Source organism: Sinocyclocheilus anshuiensis, unplaced genomic scaffold (assembly GCF_001515605.1).
Source record: "Sinocyclocheilus anshuiensis isolate Anshui unplaced genomic scaffold, SAMN03320099.WGS_v1.1 scaffold491, whole genome shotgun sequence".
NCBI lineage: Eukaryota > Metazoa > Chordata > Actinopteri > Cypriniformes > Cyprinidae > Sinocyclocheilus > Sinocyclocheilus anshuiensis.
Window position 1 is genome coordinate 1,512,741 of NW_015551041.1, and position 22,676 is coordinate 1,535,416.

Consider the following 22,676-nt stretch of genomic DNA (forward strand, 5'->3'; position numbering starts at 1 on the left):
AAATAAAATACCCTTATATTTTAGTAGCCTACTTAGGCTATGCTTTTTTATTGATCTGTATTACTAAATGATCTGATTTCCTGAAAACGTGCTGAAATACCTTTTGTTTATCCCGAGGAAATAGATTTCATGTTCCAGTCTTCTTTCTCATTACACAATATAAAACGGCATGAAATGGAATTTAGTTTACATTTACCCACATAAGATAAAACAGGGTTTGATATGATAGTAGCAGTGATCTAGTCTTGGTTGAGTACTGTACGCCCCCTTGTGCATATTTCTGTTATTTAGTAACATTACTCTCACCACCTCTATATCTTTTGGTTTGCCTACAGCGGCCACATTAAGTATTTGCCACACCTAATGTATGAATAACACAATAACATATCAAACAAAGCGACAATTATTGTAAAGAAAAATAGCACAATAACACACAGTAAGAAAATACTGCACAAAGATGTTTTCAGGCCTTAAAGTAAAAAAAAAAAGAAAAAAAAAAGACACTTACTGTCTTACCAAAAAATGAAGACATTAGCGGAAGATGTCTGTAGTCTAATATTATGAATTATTCCTGTGGTTACTCTGCTAGTCAGTACTTGAGAGGAACTTACTTGATGACAAATGACTTTTACCTAGCTGGTCCCGAAGTAATTGGGGGAAAATGTCTAAATCAGTCAAATTAGTTCTGAGAAAAAAAAACTCTACAATAATTTATTTGATATACGTGTTGCTTAAGTGTCTAACTTTCTGGAGACATTACTCATCAAATCATGGTTGATAAGATGGAAGAAAAGTGAAACATTGCAAAGTGGACTGGAATACACATTTTCTGTCCATTAAGGACAAAAAAAAATACACAAACCTTTACAAATGTGATTTTCTCTCAGCATAACCAATAACGTGCTCTGAACACATTTCTTCACATACTGCTGAATTTTGATGAAAATTGACTTAAGCCTGAAATACACTACACAACTTTTAAAAGCAGTTTAAAAAGACATAATACACTTGCCAAATAGAGAAAAATTGTGCATCATACACTAAATGACAGATGATCACATGCTAACAGACTTTCAGATCATTCTGAACACAACAAACTCGTGCAGAAACACTCGTCTCATTACCAGGAGATGCATGACTAATGAAAACAAAATGTGTTATAAAATCAGCTCAAAATAATGTTTGATATCTTCATGGATGAAATCAAAGTCTGAAACTAAAATAAAAGATCAGATTCTGCGACCATCATACACTACACGATTTTCTGTGAAATCTGTCAACTCAAATCTGCGGACTGGCTCCGACTTTTAGCAAATAGCATGTACTCGTCCAGACTGTAAAAGTTATGTAATATATTCCAGCCTTTATAAACCCAAATGATAATTATTCAAGGGATAGTTCACCAAAAAATGAAAACTCTTCCCAAATACCTCCCGCATATCTTAGTTGGCGTTTCATGGTTTGAAATGACATAAGGGTGAGTAAATGACAGAATTTCATTTTTTGGGGTGAATTATCCCTTTAACTTTGTGCCCAGAAGTAATGAATGTCAAACCAAAAATCTAAACAGAATTCAAGTTTCATTTATTGCAGTTGTTGGATACAACATTATGTAAATGTTTCAAACAAAACTGTTAAATTCTTCCAACCAAAAAAAAAAAAAAATATTTTTTTTCCTCCCCACTCAACTATTCATTATTCCATGGAACCTCCCTGAATGAGGGACATTAGTACAAAAATGCCCACAATGGGTATCATCATATTGTAAGTTATCAGTGAAAACAAACAGCCCAGGCAGCTTAGTGTTGTTTCTGACTAGATATGGTCAAACTGTCTGATAGAGCCGACAAAGCCAGGATACTACTGGTAATACGGTCTATATCGTGACTGGTCGGGGTGGTGAGGCCCTGGCATCTGTCCCTGTGGTGGCGGCCCCTGCATACGGGGTGGATGGGGGCCACGAGGATTGGGCCACATCCCCGGGCTCATGGCGCTTGGTTGGGTGAAAGGTGGGCTAAGAGTGCCTTGGTCCTGTGGCATTGAGTTTGGGTTGTAGTGGTGCGCACTGACCGGGGGAATGGGACCAGGTGGAGGGTGATTCATGTAGGGTGGCAACTGGCTGATGATGTGTCCGGGTGGAGGTGGCGTTGACATGGGAGGTGCTTGGTTGTAAACCATGTGAGGTGTAGCTGAGCCCTGCGGCGGGTGCTGCATGGGGATGCTGAGAGGGGGCGGCGGTGGCCCGTAATGTGGTTGTTGTGGTGGAGGCATGATATGATGTGGGTGGGACACCACTGGTTGGCTAGAGTAATCACCACGGTGATGGTGTGGAGGCGGGCCAGGAGGGGTCTGTGGGTGAGGCTCACGGGGGGAGGGGCCTGAGCTCCCAGAGTCATCATGAATGGGCACTGTGATGAGGTTGCTATGCTTACGTGTAGTCACTGTGGCGATTCGGAAGGTCTCTGGGGGGAGGGGCCGTGGGGAGGGTCCCAGATCAGAGGGCGAGGCTGGAAGTGGATGGTTGTAGGTATCATGGCCTTGCAGAGGGGGAGGAATGAGAGGGTGTGTTTTAGCCAGGTGAGGAGGCGGCAGAAACCGGAAGCGGTCTGGTGGGTCGGAGGCCAGAGTCGGGTGTGGCGGATCCAGGCGAGAGGATCCAGTCTTGCTGGCCCTCATGTGGCGATGGTTGATGTGGGCCTGCAGGTCTCGCTGTGAGAGGTAGGTGCGTTTGCAGCCTTGCACGATACTGCACATGAAGAGGGAGCCACGCTGGCACTGCTCAATGCGCTGGACTGGGTCTGAGCAGCTGTAGAGGGACAGACTGAACTTAAGATTTAGTATGGGAAGTGGACTTAGATACACATATTACTTATAATATTACATATTATGATTTCCATTTAGATCTGGAGATATTTACATCAAGAATGAAGAAAAAACCTGCAATTCACATTGCCCTCTAAAAGATTAGAAACACCCTAGGCAAAGTTTTTGGACAGTATCAGCATAAATTCACATAATTTATTGGCATAAATATATCATAGTAACTTCTACCTAAGCAATTATCATTTAATTTTCTTTTTGATTATATAATAATGGCAGTATATACAGGTCATATTGAGACTGTGATGCCTGATTACTGGAGAAATTTAGGTACAGGTTTACTTGATGGACATTTAAGGTTAGTACACAACAGACTAATTAAACACAGCTTGCTATAATGTTTTAATATTTTTGGAATTCATCCATTTTTGGTTTCCATAAGCATCTCCAGATTTACACTCAAATTTTTCCTCTTTGTTATAGTTGAAAAGGCTCTGAAGATCGCAAATAAATTCATAATTAACAGAAGGCAAAAAATCTATTACAGACAGAACAAAATTTCTGATTTATTGGTATCTGACTCAAATCTGCTTTGTTGTTTGAAGTCCAAACAGCAAACAAAAGCACAACAACAGTTACGCACTGATATTAAAATTCTAGCTATGAGCCAATTTTATTTTTATTTAATGGCTAATAACTGACAAATGAACAATTTTTTAATTCTATAATATTTTGTATAGATAAAAAAAAAAAAAAAAAAACTTTAGTATTTAAAACTAAAATCAATCATTATAAATGCTACAAGTCAATTTAGGCATCACAGCATTATAATGTGTTTGAGATTTGGTAAATACTAAATTTAGCAGTGTTATTAAATTAATATAAATTGATGAATGAAATTATTATTATTTTAACTGAGCATTATGTGATACATACATATCAACCAATTAAAACAGCTTAGAAATGCTATTGTTTTTTTTATTGTTCTACTACGAGTGTACTGTACTAGTTTTGTTGTTTTATTGTTCTCAGTTAAATAACAAAACAAAAAATAGCCATCACAAAAAAAGATTTATGCCAATATTGTCGAAAATCCCATTATGACCAAAAATAATTTAATACTAAAATCAGTCCGGAAAAATCTGAAAAATTGTATATATCATGACATCTCTTCTGGAAAATCAACCTAAAAATGTTTTATAATTATGATAACAAAAATATAAAACTAGATAATTTGCCTATTTTTGGTAATCTAGTGAGTTAAAAAATTATTTAATTAAACATAGTTTACATTTAATTATTTTTATGTGAAAATTAATGGTCGCAAAACCAAAATAACATTAGACATAAACATAAAACCCCTGCTTTATATTTTGTAAATCACTCACAACTACATAAACGAGACTGGATGAGCTACATTCAAAATCGCTGCATAATAGTCGATAGAGACACACCTGTGACCACACATCAGTTGAATTCTACAGTACATCAGTGTGCCAAACTACACCACATCTATAACGTAAGTGGTGGATCAAAACTAAACTATTTTCAATATTATCAACTAACACCTAAAACAAACATTCTTAAATTATGATTTATGATATTAATTATGATAATAAAGATGTTCTAATTAAATAAAGCTTGCTGAATGAGTATCGTTTTCATATCAAAATCCACTCTATGGATTTTTTTCATATCATCTGTCCACTCTATGTATAGAAATAGGTACTCTTAATAGCACAACTCCCACAACAACCCTGGATATTTAAGACAAGTGTGTACATCTCAACCACATCCTCTTATTCTAACACCTACAGACGTTACCAAGTAGGGCTGCACGATTAATCGCATGCGATATTTAACCCGCATCTTATCAGTAAAGCCGGTTCTGTTAATGCTGCTCAATGTGAAAGCACGCAGGTGATGGAGATTTACCGCTGATAACAGAACCGGCTTTACTGATAAGATGCGGGTTAAATATCGCATGCGATTAATCGTGCAGCCCTATTACCAAGGAAACGGAACATATTAACATTTTCAGATTTGCTTGCATACCATCCCACTGACAACATTTAGAGAAATTTACAAAACACTACCTTCACTCAAACTTTACAGTATATATCCGGAATGGACACTGTGTTTTTCACCTATAACTCAAAACAAGATACAATCCACTTAAACAAACTGTTGTTGGAGAAACTCACCCAGGGCACATCTTATCACATTTCTTCTCGTAGTGCACTGCACAGTCATAGCAGAAAACATGCTTACAGGGAATCTGAAGGAAGCAAAAAAAAAAGGTTTTTTTTTTTTTAATGAAAGATCTCCAGCAGTATAAAGAATGCTTTAGGGACTTCAACCTCCTTCTTACCATTCGCCCATAGATCTTTATGGGCAGACCACACTTGTCACAAAAATGAACTGGAATGTCATCTTTAACTCCTATCAAGTTGAGCTGAGAAAAATAAGCAGATATCACTCATTTCAAATATGCTATTAATTATTAAAATATTGTATATTTAAATATTGTATTAAATATTTGCATTATTAGAAAAATACTTTAAAGCTGCAGTCCGTAACTTTTTTTGGTTAAAAATGATCCGAAATCAATATTTGAGCAAGTACATAACCAGCCAGTGTTCAAAACTATCGCCTTACTTTAGCCCATTCACAACGGTTAGCTTATAATAATGTTTTCTAATTTGAGCTGTACGGGTAGGTTTTCGCGGGAAATTCAAGCATGGCACTGCGTCATTACGTCACGTCTGTAAACATAAAGAAGTTGTCCCGGCTACTAGGCTATCGCATGTGAGGATCCTGCAGGTGGCCGATCATTTATAGCAAATTTATGGACTGCAGCTTTAAAAAATATAATCTAATTTGTTGTAATTAATTGATGATAAATGTGTAACCTTATAATCCCAGAAGATTGGTTGAGGGAATCTGCGCTGGTTTCCATAAGCATCTCCAGATTTACACTCAAATCTTTCCTCTTGGTTATAGCTGAACGGCTCTGGAGATCACAAAAAAGTTCATAAAGAAAGACAAATAATATATGGCAAAAAAAAAAAAAAAAAATTACAAATGAATCAGCACTACAGTTTTATTCATTTAATGTGATTTATTGGCATATCTGACTCAAATCCATTTAGTTATTAGCACAGGGATGTGCTAATATTAAAATTCTGACTGATGCTCTTAGTTGATAATTATTTTCACGTTATGGCTAATAACTACCAAATGACCAATATTAAAATTCTATACTATTTTGTTTAAATAAATTTAAAAACAAACCACTAAAAACTAAAGTCAATCATTTCAAATGCAACAACTGAACTTACTTCTCACAACATTATAATGTACTGTATAAAAAAATTGATATTATTTTGCAAAATAGTGGCGTTTTTGAATATTAACGGTGAATGTTAAATGACAGTTATTGTAATCTGAATGTAAAATAACAGAACATGCACAAATAAACTATATATCAGCTGATACTAATAAATTTAAGCTGTCATGATGTAAATATACCGGATATTTTTTTAAAAAATCCATCACTTGGAATCTGGCAGACAGTCCTGGGCTGCGTTTCCCAAAAGCATCGTAAGCCTAAATTGATCGTAACTACATTGGTTTCAATGGGTCTACGATGTACTTAAGCTTACGATGCTTTTGGGAAACACAGCCCAGAAAACACATTAGATTTACGTGTAAGTGGGAACGAGATGAAAACACATTCTTTTGCACACCAACCTTCTTCGTTTTTTGAGGGCAGTCTGGTGTTGGGATGCTGAGGTCGGGTGGGCAGCTTGCCTTTTTCCGTCTGTTTCGACAGTAACTTGATTGGGATCTGTCTGCGAACATCAAGACCTCCAAGGGATCCCGAACCATCAGTTCCTTGAAGGTCATTGTCTGGAAAAGCAAACAGATAACATCATTAATAAGTAATCTACATTAACAAGCACAATATTAAGTTACTGATACATTATAGATACACAATTCAGTATTACATTACACAATATTATCTAGGATATGAAAAATTAAATCCATTATTTAAAACAATACAGTACTGCTACAGATATTAGCGATTAGCATAATGTAACTTATGAAATTAAGGAACACATAATAATCTAAGTGAGACCTGTGCTATTAAGCAGTGATCAAAATGTGCTTAATAAAAAGTGGAGAAGCAAACATTACTAAACTAAGAGTAACTTAACGTACATATGAAACGCAGAGTTGTAGTCTTATCCAAAACGCATATACAATACCTTACATAGTAACCAATGAGTAATACAGTTTAAATAGATTTTTTTGGGTTCTAATGTGAATGTTTTCTGCGTTTATTTGAATCTGGCATTTGCTGGACGCGCGCTCCTCTAACGTTACTTGGTCATGTCAGCGGCTAGCTGGATACATCCAGTTTTACTGCGTTTACTGCGAGCACAAACAAACGTGTAAATGACAGCAAGGGCTCGCGGCTTTACTGGTTTACCGGCCAGCCGGTTACCTTTCACACGTAAACATTTTGTAATTTTAAACCGAAAGGCTGCAGTAAAACACTTCGTTACATTAGCTTGTAGCTCACCATTTCGGTCCATGACTTGACGCTGTACATCCTGCGATGAACTGATGGGAGTGGCTTCGTGTGGTTTATAGTTCAACGTTGCGCACAATTTACGCATATGATGTCTTCCGTCATGTCTGTTTTGTAATGTGTCAAGTTTTGTTTATTTTATTTTTTTTGTATTTAGCGTTTTTTTTTGTTTCACCTATGCAATCACCAAAATTCGTGAAAAAGCGAAACCACACACAGAATTTAACAAAATGATTAATAAATAATGCAGACAAACCAAAACACCGCAAAATATAAGATCATAAATAAAAAATTTAATAACAAAGTATAACGTTAATTATATATATTTTTCAATTTACAATGACATTTAAAAAACACCCAGACAAAAAACACAACAACAATAAACATTTACTATATAAAAATTAAAATGATTTTTAAATATTATATTATATAAGTCCAGGATAACCTCTTTATAAGAGGTTTCAACACCACAGTTGAAACAGTGACATGGTCTCAGAAATATTAACAGAATCGTATGTCCACAAAAGTAGGCAAATAGCCTATTAATTACACTGTATTTAGGACAGTCTGAAATATCATGAAACACATCAGAAATGCATTGTGGCTTAGCTTGTTGTATTACTGTAGATGCAAAAACATCATCTGATGCCTGATTTAAACGCTATTATTTGGCAGATCAAATTGTGCTGTAGGAAAAATCAGTCTATTCGAGGTATGCAACCTTCCATCTCGATCATTTCTGGCCAGCTTTCGTACTTATTGGTTTCCCTGTCATTCTTTAAGTGCTGAAAAAGACAGAAAAGGGAGATAAATTGAAAATTTGAAAAGTGTTTTCATTGCCTAAACCTAAGCACATAAATGGGTGAATTTAGGATTGGCATTACCTGCTCAAAAGTGACTTGTGTTATGGTTTTCTTCCCTCCCACAAAGAGCCAATTATCTCTGAATTTCAACTGGGAAATATATGAACTTCCAAGCTCTGCAATAAGTGTCCTTGCTTCATCATTAAGTCTATCATAAAAGAATCATATAAATTATGACATGATGAGACAACACCATGATAAGCTGCACATACATGATGAAAATAGAGATAGAAATTCTACTCTACTTTGTGGCTGGATCATCAAAAGTGGTGATCAACACAAGAGAACCATCCTCGATTGACTTCAGAAACTCTATCAGCTCCTCAACCTCTGTCAACAACAAAAGATTTATTACATACATGTGAACTGAGAACGCAAATCAGTATTTATAATGCAAGATTATTAATTAACAACATGGTGTAGCTAAGTAAAGATACAACATACTTCCATTCCACATATTGAAGCTGCCAGTGTTGACGTGTTCACCTGTTTTTTCTGAATTGTTTTATGAATACGTAAACAAGAAATGTTAAAAATGAGTATTTATACCTATAAGAACACTGAACAGTAACTTCAAATATTTCTATGAAAATAAACAAATTCCTAAAAATATTATATTATACATATTACTATATTATAAGACAAAAATAAATCATTTTAAAACATTATACTGAGTTATCCAAAAAGAAAACATGTTTGCAAAATAAAATTAATTTAATAATAATAATAATAAAAATGAAGCTAAAAGCAAAACATAGTACCTTTTTAATTCGGCTTTTTTAAAGCAAAATTACAAAGCTCAACATACTTACCATTGATAACAGCAATATGAATTCCGCGTCGGTTTCCTCGTCTGTCTTTCTCTATTATCCTAAAACAAAATGGCAGAACTAGTTTAAATTCTGTTAAATAGCACTTATTGCATTCATTTAATTATTCATTAAAAGTACAGACTGTAAATTTGACAACTTAAAGCCTTTACATTTTCCCCTCAAAGCATATTTGTGGTCCAATGATGTTTGTTGCTCCACTGTAAATCTTAAATGTATAATCATTTCCAGGACATGGTTTTGGGAGGCCACATTTGCTTCTAGGACCTGATAAAACATGCAGACACAGACATTAAATGCATACCCCCTTTTTTTTTTACACTGTACCAGACCAGATTGTTTGATAATTGCTTACCATCATCTTTGTGATTATCAGTTTTCAGTTGGAAAGAAGCTGCTCCCCCTACTGACCTTTCTGGGTTTTACAAACACATAAAACATGCATTGTATAGATTTCAGAAGGAACTATAAAAAACTTAATACATACATACATAAAAACAAACATACAGTACATACACACATAAAAGTAACTCACCTACTAAATTTGATAATGTTAATTCAGGATTCATCTGCAGGAGTCTGAAGACAAGGCTTATGGATATTATGAGGGCAGCCAGCATGAAAACGAATCTCAATTTTTCTGTGAAAGCAATTTATTCGTGATTATATATATTTCTCATTATACAGTAATATTCATCTTTGATTGTAGATTTAATGCCCACATATTATCTTGCTCCTAATAGGGTGAGTTCAGTAAAAAATAAGACAATTAAAGATATATTACAGTTTTTCATGGTTTTAGACCATGTTGGTAATTTATGGCCTGAGATCAACCTGGTGGACCTTTTAGAAGATCTTTTAGACCACCTTAGACCAGCAACAAAACAGAAGCTACCATGTCACAAAACCAGTTTGACCAGTTTAAGCAGACATGTCATGTTTTTATCAGCAGGAACATATAATACAACAAAAATTAAATGATATTAGCCGTCATAGAAGAAAATTATATAAATTATATCAAGGAGGGCTGTGGCATCACAAACAACTTTAAAAGCTGAGAATATAAATAACTTTTATCATCTGTCAACTATGCAAAGAAGGCTTTTGCATTCAGTCACTTCCAGGTACTGCATTGTGATACAAGACAATGTAGCCGGGAAAGTAAACACTGCACTGCGCTTCTGAATGAGACATCTATGTCTTCAAAAACATAACTTACTTTTGTTTCTCTGTCTCTTGTGTAGCACAAGGGGACCAACTAGAAATAAAAACGTCAACATAAACATAAAACAGAGAGGGGAAAGAGACAGAAAGAAATAAGGAAGAGAAGGAAAACCAACCTCTTCGAATGTATATCATGACTGAATTGTTATGCTCAGTTCTCCTCACAGCAACTGTACTTCCACTTGAAGTGAAGGTGAAGAAATTCAAGTCAATCAACACATCACGTTAGTAATTTTATCATTGGATCAATTAAAAAAACTGATCAGTTTAAAAAAACAGAAAAGAAAAAAAGTTCAGCTTTGTTGTCCTTGCTGATCTAATTGATTAAAACTGCTCTAGACTTTAGACTAGGCGTTAGGATGACTAATGGCAGTGCAAAGGTAGTGCATTGTATTTAAACCATATTCTGTCCAACTTGATTAACTCGTTCTTTAGGATTCCAGCTAAAGCACAGCTAGTTTGTCAGCTTGCATGCGAATAAGTATGTTTGCTCTCGTTTCTGACGATCTTTAAATACAAAATTGATGAAAAAAAAAACACATGTAGGCTAGCAATTAGACTAGAGCTGGTATGAAAAAAAGAGGTATAAAGCAGCATCCTACTCGTTTAGAAGAACGATTCCCTTCGTATGTCCGCGTAGTATTTACAAGGGATTACTTTGATAAAGAAGACTATTGTCCGGACCCCGTAGCCTCGCGGCTGTTTGCGTTTGTAGTTCTGCGCTCAGCAGCCAAGCCGCTAGATGGCGGTGTCGACTACAGGAGCACAGCATAGGCAGACGTTTGTTTACTTCTGTATGCTGTCAAAGCTTTTAGTTGTAAATTAAGTTAATAAACATTTAGTGGAATTCTCCTTTAATCTATACTGTACTAAATTACCAATTTTACAATTATATATATAAACAGACAGGCTGATTCATTTATGATAGGCTGGTCTTGCAACCTGTGTCACCAGCCTCAACACAGACGCTTCAAGCAATCAAACTGCTATATGCAAACTGCTATATTTATTCAGTGCGAAGCTACAGCATATATATATGTGCATATACAGCATATCAGTGGCGTGCGGTGGTATTTTAAAATGAGAAGGCAGTTTTATATATAAATATATATAGTTATATATAAATATAACATAAAAAAGAGAACAAATATAATTCTATTTTGTATTTTATTAATATTACTGTTATTTAATTTAATATTTTTAATACTAATTATACATTTCATAGTGTTTTTATGCATTTTTATATTTATTCCAAAATAATAACTAAAGGCAACAATTTGAACAATATTCTGGAAACAGTTTACAATAAGGTTTCATTAGTTAACATTAGTTAAAGGTGCTGTATGTAGGATTGACACCAAGTGGTTGAACTAGGTAGGCTATTGCAGTCCAAATTCAAAATATTGGAGAGGGTTTTTTTTCACCCGGCCCCTCCTCCTCAGACGTCAAGTGTCAAGCACACGCAGGTTGCCAGATTGACGACACCAACAGGAACGAGCGCACTTGACGATGAATGAAATGAAATACGCTGTGTTTTCCGCCAGCTGGCAACCCGGGGTGCCGAAATACAATTGGGTAAACTGGCAGTGGGCGGGTTTCACAAACCAAAACAGAGACTGACATTCCGGCCGGAACGCACATTTTCAAAGGAGAATAACTGACTGTAGCATTGCTTTTCAGATAAACAAGTATGTTAACTTAGCATGTTTCTTAAATATCTGCAAACATATTATGGTATTTTTATGCTTTAGTAGAGTCAAAAACTTACATACAGCACCTTTAACTACTTTAACATGAACTAAGAATAAACAATAGCCTACTTCTACATAATTTACTAATCTTAGTTAATATTAATTTCAACATTTACTACTGCATTATTAAAATCAAAAGTTGTGTTTGTTAACATTAGTTTATGCACTGTGAACTAACATGAACTAGCAATGAACAACAGTAGGCTATTTGTATTAACTAATGTAAACAAAGATTAATAAATACTGCAATAAATGTTCATTGTTTGTTCATGTTAGTTAACTCATTGCCTCCTCTCACGTGACTTTCCCCCATTCATCTCAATGAGCCTCCAGAAAAGTCAGGGCACGCTTTGGGGTCTCTGTAGAAAGTCTATGGACCGAAGGGAGGCAAGCCTCTGCTGTAACTTTACCTGCGGGTGTCACTGTTAGACAGTGTTACTTTATAAAAACGAGTGACTTTTAATGTGCGATATACTTCAAACGAAATCGAAGAACGAACTATGACGTCACTTCGTACAAATTCAGGCCGAAACTAAGTTTCGGCCTAACTTTCTGGGGCAGTTCGTTTTGGCTCCTAAACACCTTTGAGCTTCCATTGGTCCGTGGCGATTACGCAATCGGTGGGTGTGTTCTGAAACGCCACCTTCTTTGACATGAAGGCAGGTACGGGGTGGTTTAATAGTGGCCAAAGCTCAGTCAGTGATAGCAACCAGAATGTCGAAGGCAAAGCACTAAACATATATAAAGAATTTAAAAAGACAAAACAACTCATATTCTACTAACCTTTGGACTTCCACACCTAAGAGTCTTTTGATCTTTGATGGTGAAAATCATAATACTGTTTTAAGACACTAAATGTTCAGCACAGCATTTATTTCAGTGCATTCATAAGCCTTGGTGGGGAAAAAATAGTTTACTATTTAAAAATGTATTACACCTTAAGTATTGTAAACTACAGTGAAGTACATTGAACTGTACAGTGATTAAATGGCATTCACTGCATCAGTGTTCACAGTATTTTACTTGCCCTATTATAATTTTCACTGGCCTCACAGATTATAATTTGTATAATTTATATTTTTCTATTAGCCAAAAATTATTTAAATGTTTAATCTCTGTCATGTCGTCAGAGGTGACACTAATAAAAGGTCTAGGCAAACTTAGTAGAGGCTGTAGCATTAGATACGTTATTTTGCAATGGTTTTACACCTAATATTATTATACTGACAAAAAAAACAAGCAGGTCAATCAATAAGGAAAAGGTGATTTTAATTTTCAACAGATCACAAAGTAATAAAAAATATTGTACTGTAGTTAAAGCACTGATACAATTAGTTAATTTAGAAAACAAAATGTAGACATCTGCCCTACTTTAGCCCATAGATGTGGCTTGGATACAAAGTACTGCTTTGGTAAACAACATGGAAAATGTTGTTTCATTCTTTCAGTTTAATACAGCTCATACATTTTAGTCTGGGACTAGGCTTAAGTCTTGTCTGTGAAACTGGGGGGGAAAGTATTAAGATGAAGAAAGTTTTATGGCTTAAGTTGTCAAATCCTGCAATCCTTGAACAAGTGTGGTGGTCAATGGATTTTTGGATGGAAGAAGCATTAGATGTACTTTCAGATATATCCTCTAGTCATTAAAAAAATAGCTAATTGATTCCTCAGCAGTAGTCAAACGATTCAGACGAGCTCTTAGGTCTTTGCATCTTTTGCTGACATCAGAGTCCTCAGACAGGAGCTCATGCACATCTGGCTTTTCCAGTAATTTCATTGTGTCAATATTGAGCAGTCTCCTGCAACATGTAAAAGGTGATCATCAAGGGCAGTTTGTCAGCAATCCTCTGCACTACAATCTTAGGGAAACAAAGGAGTGAATTAGACAAGTTACGTCCTCACACCACAAGCACAGTGCAATTTGTTATTGAAAGAAGATCTACCTCATAATACGCCTCCATCACATGACTGTAACTGCATTGTTTGTCAAAGACAGGTAACTCCTTTTCTGAAAAAGGCTTGTTGGTAATCTCACTCAAAATCTTCAGGAAAATGGCATCTTGAATGTAGATCCTATTTTCCATTTCAAACTGCTCTGAGATTCTCTGCTCCGCCTTTTCTAGTTGGGTTAACTGAATGTTGTTGATTTTGTCCTACAGAATCAAGTAAAGAAGAACAAAGGAAAGACAAATTTATCAAACTGAACTAAAATAATCAATCTTTGCAATATTTGAGGAGCAATTGAGGGGCATTTACCTTAATAATGTTTTGAAGGACATGATAGTTCTGGAAACACTCACTCACCACGTCAGTGAATTGCTTAATGACAATGTCTTTGGAAGAAATGCACAAATCAAAAAGACAAATACCCATGATTCAGATGTGCTAAAACTATTAGGCATTCAGTTCTTGATCTAATCTTTTGGTTTTATAATAGTCTCTCCACAATGACCAGAAGGTCTTTAAACACAAATATGTGTGGTGGTACCTTTCATGGCGATGAGTAAATAAACGGCTGGATCCTTAAGTTTGGCCACATGGTCCTGCAGAATCTCCTCAATCATTCTGTAGTTGCTGAAGCTGAGCAGTTCCCTCCCTCTGTAATTCTCGCTCAACTCTTTTGAATTGTGATGGGGGGGTTCTGCATTTTGTGTGTCTGTATCACAAAATACATATTTTGTTCAAGAAATGTTTTGGTGCATTTCATCTTGTAGGATTCCAGCAGATTGGACCCTAATGATAATTCTCAGAAGCAAGAAGATTTGATGTCTTAAGGTCCTACTTTAATGAGGAATTCTTTGGCTCCATTAAGATCTTCTGGCGGTCCATCCTCACAGTCCCTAAGTGCTCTCTTCACACTCCACAACTGCTTTTTTATCTGCTCATGGATCTGTGGCAGTGACTTCTGACAAAGATAGGCAAGATACAATTTTATCTCAATCTCTCTCAATCCATCCTGCCACAAGGTGCAGTTCAATATATTCATGACATTTGAGACATTTAGAAACTTTGATATGATCCACAAGATCCTGAGTCAGTTTGACGGCAAGACATTTAATAGTTGCTTTATCCATTTCCAAGAGGCATCTGTAGAAAAAGATGGGCATTTTGCAAGGTGGCTTATTTTCGTTTATATAATGTAGCTTGATAAACAGATTTTATTAAGCAACACATTAATAAAAAGCCATTTTAGGATTCATTATGATATCAAGAAAGCTGTACCACCCTAACATTTTTACTTTATGAGGTTCAAAAAATAAAATAAAATAAATAAATGAATAAATAATAATAATTTTATTATTGAAAAATTAATAGATGCAAAAACAGTATATTCTTTTCAGTCTGTAACCTGAAATAGTCATGGTTTTGGAAGAAATCTCTCTCCATTTGTGCTGCCTCCTCCAGAGGAATGTCATCATCAATCTGCTGTTGTCCTCTACACTTCACCATGATGTAACCTTTGCGGAGAGGAACCACTTCATTGTGGACAATAGCCAGAACACTCTTCTCTGTTCCCTTGTCTATGAGGTCTGGCTTGGTCAAAATGGCTGTGAGAATGAAAAATTGTTATTTTACAAAAAGTCCATTTGCTGACAGACATGCTGTAAGATATTTGGTGAGATATTAGATGTTGTGCAGATCATCTGCTTCATTACCCAGAGTTCTTTTGCCCTCAGGATCTACTTCTTGTGCCAATTTTAAGGCTTCTGCTGTTGCAATGTCAGTGTTACAAGGGACCACAACCAGGTTTATAGTCTCACGTTTGTTAATATATTTCATGATCAGACGTTTTATCTACAATACATAGACACAGTTTTAAAACTGGATTGTTATTAGCTTGATAGTAAATATGAAGTGCAAGATCAGATTATATGACCCACCTGTTTTCCAATACCCTCTGGTTGTCCGTTTACTGGCACTCGGGTGATTCCAGGTAGATCGATCAGTGTGAGGTCACACATATCTGGTGACATGATCTCTAATGTGATGAGCTCATCACATATTCCTACCCCTTTTCCTGCCAGCTCATTCTGGGCTGTAAAACAACTACCGGTATGTTCATTAGAAAAAAATAATATGCCCTTTAAATCAGTGATAATAAAGACAGATTCATCTTAGAGTCTGAAGCTTCTCTTTGGCACATTTCATTGACATAAATAGCTTAGATTAAGTTTGAACCATTCAGTCAATTCAGAAATGCTGTCAATCAACTGCCAAGAAAGCAGAAACAGTAAGAAAACCAGCGAGTTAACCAGGAGTTAATAAATTAGATGTAAATTATGTAATTCAAATGAAGACTATTTCAAATATTTTAAAAATATGTAATTGTCTATCTTTTTTGTCTTCAAGTACGCAGTTGTACTTTAGAAACAGTAGGCTAAATGTCAGAGACAAACATTTTAATTAAATGTTTATTACATTCAGTACTCAAAAGGATAGATAATAATAGTTTGACACAGTAAATACAAAGTTCTGGCATGAAAATCTAACTCAATATGACATAAATTACATCATCACATGTCACAGCTGATTGGTTCTCTGCTGTATTGGTAGCCTATGAGCTCGCTGCTCAACATTTAAATATTTGGCTAATGCTTGTGGTAGTAGTTGCAGCGTGCTTTGGAAACATCTGAAATCAACATCTAAGATAAGTGAATGCTCTTTTTAATCTATGAAAAAAATGAGCGACCACAAACAAGTTTAAACTAAGTGTCTTGTTAGCAGTTTGCTTTATAAGCAGGAGCGAATATTAAGCATATTAACAGCAGCATTTAGCGTCTGTTTATACAGCTGGAGCAAACACAGTCTAGAGATGGCATCCTCAAATCTGGCCCACGAGATCCACTTTCCTGCAGAGTTTAGCGCTAACCCTAATCAAACACACCTGAGCATGCTAATCAATATAGAATCGCTGTTCTGACTCACGGACTGCACATTTTAGAGTGGCCTTTTATTGTGGCCAACCTAAGGCACACCTGTGCAATAATCATGCTGTCTAATCAGCATCTTGATATGCCACATCTGTGAGGTGGATGGAGTATCTCTGCAAAGGAGAAGTGCTCACTAACACAGATTTAGACAGATTTGTGGACAATATTTGAGAGAAATAGGCCTTTTGTGTACATAGAAAAAGTCTTAGATCTTTGAGTTCAGCTCATGAAAAATGGGGGCAAAAACAAAAGTGTTGCGTTTATAATTTTGTTCAATGTATGTAATAAAATGTGGGTAACGCTTTAGATTACAACCCGTAAAGAACTACGTAAGTATACTGAATTTACGGTGTACGTTTATGTAATTATAGTGTACCTATAAAGAACATACGTGTAGGTATAAGGCAACAATGTGTTAAGTTTGGGTAATAAAGGGGGTAGCAACCAGATACAGAGGGTAAAATAAGTATTGAACACATCAACATTTTTCTCAGTAAGTATATTTCTAAAGGTGCTGTTGACATGAAATTTTCACCAGGGGGCTGTTTCATAAAACTGGTTTACCATCTGTCTCATCTGACCAGACTATATTCTCCCAGTATTTCACAGGCTTGTCTAAATGTTGTGCAGCAAACTTTAAACGAGCTTCAACATGCTTTTTCTTCAGCAATAGAGCCTTGCGTGGTGAACATGCATACAGGCCATGGCGGTTGAGTGCATTACTTACTTATTGTACTTATTTTATTTGAAACAATTGTACAAGCTAATTCCAGTTCTTTCTGAAGCTCTCCACAAGTGATTCTTGGCTCTTGGACAACTCTTCTTATAATTATTTTCACTCCTCTGTCAGAAATCTTGTGAGGAGCACCTGGTCGTGGCCGGTTTATGGTGAAATTCTGTTCTTTCCACTTCCGCTGTGTCATTCTACTTTATTACACAGAACTTAATTTCTGAAATTATTTATTTTGCTTTCTTTGTATGTATGGATTACTGGGATTGTTACCGACATCTGGTGAAAATTTCATGTCAACAGCACCTTTAGAAATATATTTACTGAGAAAAATGGTGATGTGTTCAATAATAATTTTACCCGCTGTATAGCCTATACAAATTATTTATAATGGAATTATTTTAAAACTTAACAGGTACCTATTCGGTAACGCTTTAGATTACAGCCCGCAATTTACAGCGTAACTTTTTTTTGTAATTTTAGTGTATCTATTCAGTACCTCCGTGTAGGTAAAGGGGAATAATATGCGACGTTTGGGGAATAAAGGGGTAACAACCTGTAAAATTACAAATCATTTATACTGTGAGCATTCTGAAACTAAGGGATACCTATTCTAATATTACGTGGTATGTATGGCCTAAACAACAATCTTATGTTTGGGAGTGATTTAGAAAAACGATATACTTTTTGTAATTTTATATTGGTATTTTATTATAGGCCTAGGTATTTTTTAGCCATGGGGTATTATTAAAGGATAGGCTACATGATGGAGATGACTGAACAACAAAACTGGACATCTAGTGAAATTAGTTAATTGAAAGTGAAATGAGTTTCTGCTATGATTTATAATTCACGAGTCTACTTACCTTATGAAAGCTTATTCGTTGATCTCAGCTGAGTCACACCAGCAACTTCCCAACACCACTATCACCAAATAACTTTTTTGCATGATATACCAAGGTTCAATGCAGCTTAAAACAAGCTTACCTCTTTCCAGCTGTTCACAGAAAAAAAAAAACATGATACAACATTTGTATTTCAGTGGATGTATAGGCCTACTGTGATGGTTTTTATAGCCAAAATAAAAAGTAGAGGGTTTAAATTGGCAATCAAACAATTAAATTAAAACTAGTGCAATATTTTCTCTGTAATTACTGTGCAAATATACACTTGTTCTGTGCTTAAGTCCAACTTGTTCCTGCCTTGCTCCATGTAGTTACAGGGTAAATACAACCGTTGCGGGCTGTAATTTAAAGTGGTGCTTGTTCCCCCCTTATTCCACGTAGTTACAGGGTAAGTGGCTACAACAAATTGCTCTAAAACGATTGTTGTTTATACAGTAGGTCATACATACATACGTTATCAGGTAATATATCAATAAACATGGTGGACTGTTTTAATTCAAATATTGTTTGAAATTTACTATAGGCCTACTGCCAGGTTAAATGAACTCAAAATGTTTTTTTTTTTCATTTAAAATCACACACAGTATGACAACAGTAACAACACAGGCAACAGATAATAAAAGATTAAAAATTATTACACTTGTTCAGAAACACTCACGTTTGAGCTAATTATGTGCTGTATGTAATTTGATCAATGTTTATATGTGAATAAATGCCTAAATTAAAATCTGTTTAACATATAAAGCAGCCGATCGTGTCTTGTAGAAGACTTTTGTGTATCATTTAAGGTGACATTTTCCAAACCTTATGTTATACTTAGGAAAATGACAGTTAAGGGGCTTTATGCAACAGTTAATGGGTTTTAAGGGATACTTAAATTCTAAGGGTTCACGACGTTTCACCTAAAGAAACCCTTAAGTAACGTTTAAGGAATATTTTATGCAATGCCCTTAAGTGTAAGGGAAACTTAAGGGCGCTCTTAAGGGAAAATTACACTTAGGTGCTTTATGCAACCGGGCACTTACTTTATCAAGGCCTGTTAGAACATGTAATTTACAAACTATCGTTGTGCTGTCAACAAGTTCCCATGAAGAGTCTGTCATTCAAACTCCATATTTTCACTGTACCATTTTGAATTCTGGTAAAAACATACTCTTTCAATCTTGTCCTAAAGCATTCACTGAATCTTCGCCAATTCTTCAGATGATACAGGCCAAAATTGTCAAAAACTTTTGGATTGACAGAAGGACAAAAACATAATGCAAAATATGTTGCCAACACATTTTTCATATTTTAAAACATTGAAACTTAAACATTTGACATTAACAAATAATATTATCTCCATTATCAGTGACTGTCACTTATGACTATTTGTATTGATAAAGCTTTGCTGGTGCTGCTGGTCTTGCTGGTTTTCTGTCAACTCATTATCTTAGATCTGTTCCTTTGTGTTGAACAAACAGACCCCATCTCCAAACAGAGAGTTGTTTACAGATGATATCTTCTCATACTTAATAAAATATCAATTTTGTGATTATTTATCTACAGTATCAAGTTTACAGTTTGTGTACAATATGTGTATCATCCTCGTGACTTAAACACACTTGACATTACGTCAAGTATAAAAGCAGGGCTCTTTCTGGAGCTTCATGGAATCTTTACTGAATGTCCGAAGGCAACGATCTGAAAACCAAGGTGAGTTTTTGGCACATCGACCTGCTGAATAACAATTCATACTTAAATTATCTTAGTGTTTTTTTATATTAACATTGAGAATCCACAGTGAGCAGTGCTTATTAATTTTCAGGTTCATTATGGCAGTGCTGAGACGTCTTCTGCTTCTTTTCACTATTTATTTAATGATTAATGCAGAAGGTAACCAATACATCTATTTACCATTGTAAAAAAACTTTTTTTATTCCAGATTTAAATATTTGAAGTCATTCTGTGTTGTGCCAAATCTTTGAGAGGCTTCATTACAAAGGGGTGGACGGGAAATGTACAATATGATTGAACTGAATTTTGTCATGAATACTGAGGTTTCTGCTGTGTGTGAAGACTATATACTGTGTTTATTAAAAGAACCCTAAAGTTTATGTATTGTTTAGATGAAAAATGCCCCAATGGATGGACACATTTTGGAGTGAAATGCTACAAGTACTTCTCTGAGCCATTTAACTGGATCACTGCGGAGGTAATGTGTTGTAAGACTGCAAGAAATTTCTATTTATTTATTTAGTTAGTTAGCTAAAACATAATTTTCTGCAAATAAATATGACAAAGCAAATAATCAACCAGACCTTTGTTTTAAACGAATACATAAATTGATTGTGGATTGACAATGTAAAATCTGTCTCTTTAGAGATTCTGTCAAACTTATGATGCAAATCTTGCATCTGTGCATAATAAATTGGACAATGATCATCTGCTGAGCCTGGTGCCTTCTTACACACGTCTTTGGGTTGGCGCTCAGGATGGTGAACAAGTAAGTTGCTCTGCCTTTTTTGAAAAAGATGACTTTTGTAGCATGGCCTAAAGGGATAAACGTGAGGAAAAGGATTGTTTGACTTAAAAGCTAAACTAATTACCTTCTTTTTGTAGTCCTTCAGTACTTTGTAATGACTCTCTTCACTCATTAGGAAGGACAGTGGATTTGGAGTGATGGAAGTCCCTTTAATTACACCAGCTGGTGCTCTGGAGAACCCAACAATGCAGGAGATACAGAGAACTGCCTGGAGCTGGCCTATAGCTGTAAGAATGCACTGGTTTTATTAATACTTTCAATAATTATTTATCCTATATTGTCATATCATATTGTAACATAAAATGGTTTGAACATAATATTTTATTTTGACTCTCACACCACTATAATGATCAGAATAAATTAATTTTTTCCACCCTGCAGCTAACCATTGCTGGAACGATCTGACATGTTCATCACTTCTTGCCTTTGCTTGTGCAAAAAAGATGCAAGATCACATGCAGTCGTCCTACTCCATAGTTACGTGATTGTACATACAGGCATTAATGGGCCATATGGCATTATGGCATTAATGGGCCATAATTTTCATGGTAAGAATATATAAGAACTATCCCTTTAAACTTGTATCTTTTATTCAATCTTGAATCCTTTCTCAATGCCTTCTCTAAAACATTAATTGAATCAATAAAAGCATTGATAAAGCATCTTGTGTGTTGTGGAGTTTCCTCAAAATCATGTATGAAAATAATAAGTACATTGCGCACCAAGAATTGTGAATATTAGAATGCCATTGAATGATGTCATCATCAGGCTTACTATACAAATATGCTGGTGCCGACGAAAATACATTATGAACCGTTGCAAAGCTTAAAAAACTATATAAATATAGCCTACAAAAGACTAAAGAAGTCGTTAGCTTTTAAAGCCTTTTTTCAAACTCTGAGAGATCACAAATTTTTCTCACATAAGTGTTTTCATTTATATAAGGTTTTTTTTACTATGTTGATACAAAAGATCAATAAGTACAGTATCTCACAATTTTAATGAAATTATGAGGCACAGATAAAGGACGATTGGTTATATAATATACAATGAATTACATTGGCAATTTCAAGTAGGATCAGTGTTACAAACCAGATTGTGACAACAAAGTGAATTAAACACTACTGTATTAAATATTTGAACAACAAGATTTAAATAAATTTTTAAGGTGAATACTAGATGTTTATTGTTATGGTATTCTGTCCTTTTGCGCCTCCTCATTTTCATTTGCACTTTTTGTTGCGTCTTTTGGTCGCCAGAGGGCGCTTGTGTTGTGTTGTGTTTTTCCTTTGTCTGTTTGCAGGGTGGAGACAAGCGGCAGGGTGCGGTGGGTTGACTGATTAAAGGGGTGATATGACGTTGCTAAAAATAACATTATGTTGTGTATTTGGTGTAATGCAATGTGTTTATGCGGTTTAAGGTTAAAAAAACACATTATTTTCCACATAATGTACATTATTGTTGCTCCTCTATGCCCCGCCTTTCTGAAACGCGTCGATTT

General features: G+C 35.3%; 3 protein-coding genes and 1 pseudogene across 6 annotated transcripts; 1 reads left to right on the plus strand and 3 right to left on the minus strand.

Moving 5' to 3' along the window:
- Positions 1–1,530: 1,530 nt before the first annotated feature.
- LOC107661492 (E3 ubiquitin-protein ligase Hakai-like) lies at positions 1,531–7,479 on the minus strand. 2 transcript variants are annotated; one of them, XM_016451107.1, is made up of 6 exons: positions 7,409–7,479; positions 6,574–6,732; positions 5,733–5,833; positions 5,192–5,275; positions 5,025–5,098; positions 1,531–2,806 (listed from the first exon to the last, which is right to left on the minus strand). In XM_016451107.1, the coding sequence occupies exons 1-6, from the start codon at positions 7,419–7,421 to the stop codon at positions 1,861–1,863; spliced, it is 1,377 nt and encodes a 458-aa protein (XP_016306593.1). In that variant the 5' UTR covers positions 7,422–7,479; the 3' UTR covers positions 1,531–1,860. The 2 variants fall into 2 exon arrangements, with proteins under 2 accessions (XP_016306593.1, XP_016306591.1); XM_016451105.1 differs by having other exon boundaries at positions 1,531–2,821.
- Positions 7,480–7,847: 368 nt separating this feature from the next.
- Positions 7,848–11,067, minus strand: LOC107661511 (protein FAM3C). 3 transcript variants are annotated; one of them, XM_016451130.1, is made up of 11 exons: positions 10,937–11,067; positions 10,451–10,515; positions 10,330–10,368; positions 9,646–9,750; positions 9,466–9,525; positions 9,263–9,377; positions 9,093–9,151; positions 8,725–8,775; positions 8,526–8,610; positions 8,302–8,428; positions 7,848–8,202 (listed from the first exon to the last, which is right to left on the minus strand). In XM_016451130.1, exons 2-11 carry the CDS (start codon positions 10,467–10,469, stop codon positions 8,116–8,118), a joined length of 747 nt encoding a protein of 248 aa, XP_016306616.1. In that variant the 5' UTR covers positions 10,470–10,515; positions 10,937–11,067; the 3' UTR covers positions 7,848–8,115. The 3 variants fall into 3 exon arrangements, with proteins under 3 accessions (XP_016306616.1, XP_016306618.1, XP_016306617.1); XM_016451132.1 differs by lacking the exon at positions 10,330–10,368; XM_016451131.1 differs by lacking the exon at positions 10,937–11,067 and having other exon boundaries at positions 10,451–10,871.
- Positions 11,068–13,602: 2,535 nt separating this feature from the next.
- Positions 13,603–17,721, minus strand: LOC107661500 (interferon-induced GTP-binding protein Mx3-like; annotated as a pseudogene).
- A 2,599-nt stretch (positions 17,722–20,320) lies between these two features.
- Positions 20,321–21,692, plus strand: LOC107661515 (ladderlectin-like). The gene is made up of 6 exons (XM_016451134.1): positions 20,321–20,346; positions 20,459–20,526; positions 20,760–20,845; positions 21,014–21,136; positions 21,291–21,402; positions 21,557–21,692. Exons 2-6 carry the CDS (start codon positions 20,466–20,468, stop codon positions 21,658–21,660), a joined length of 486 nt encoding a protein of 161 aa, XP_016306620.1. The 5' UTR covers positions 20,321–20,346; positions 20,459–20,465; the 3' UTR covers positions 21,661–21,692.
- The last annotated feature ends 984 nt before the right edge of the window (positions 21,693–22,676 follow it).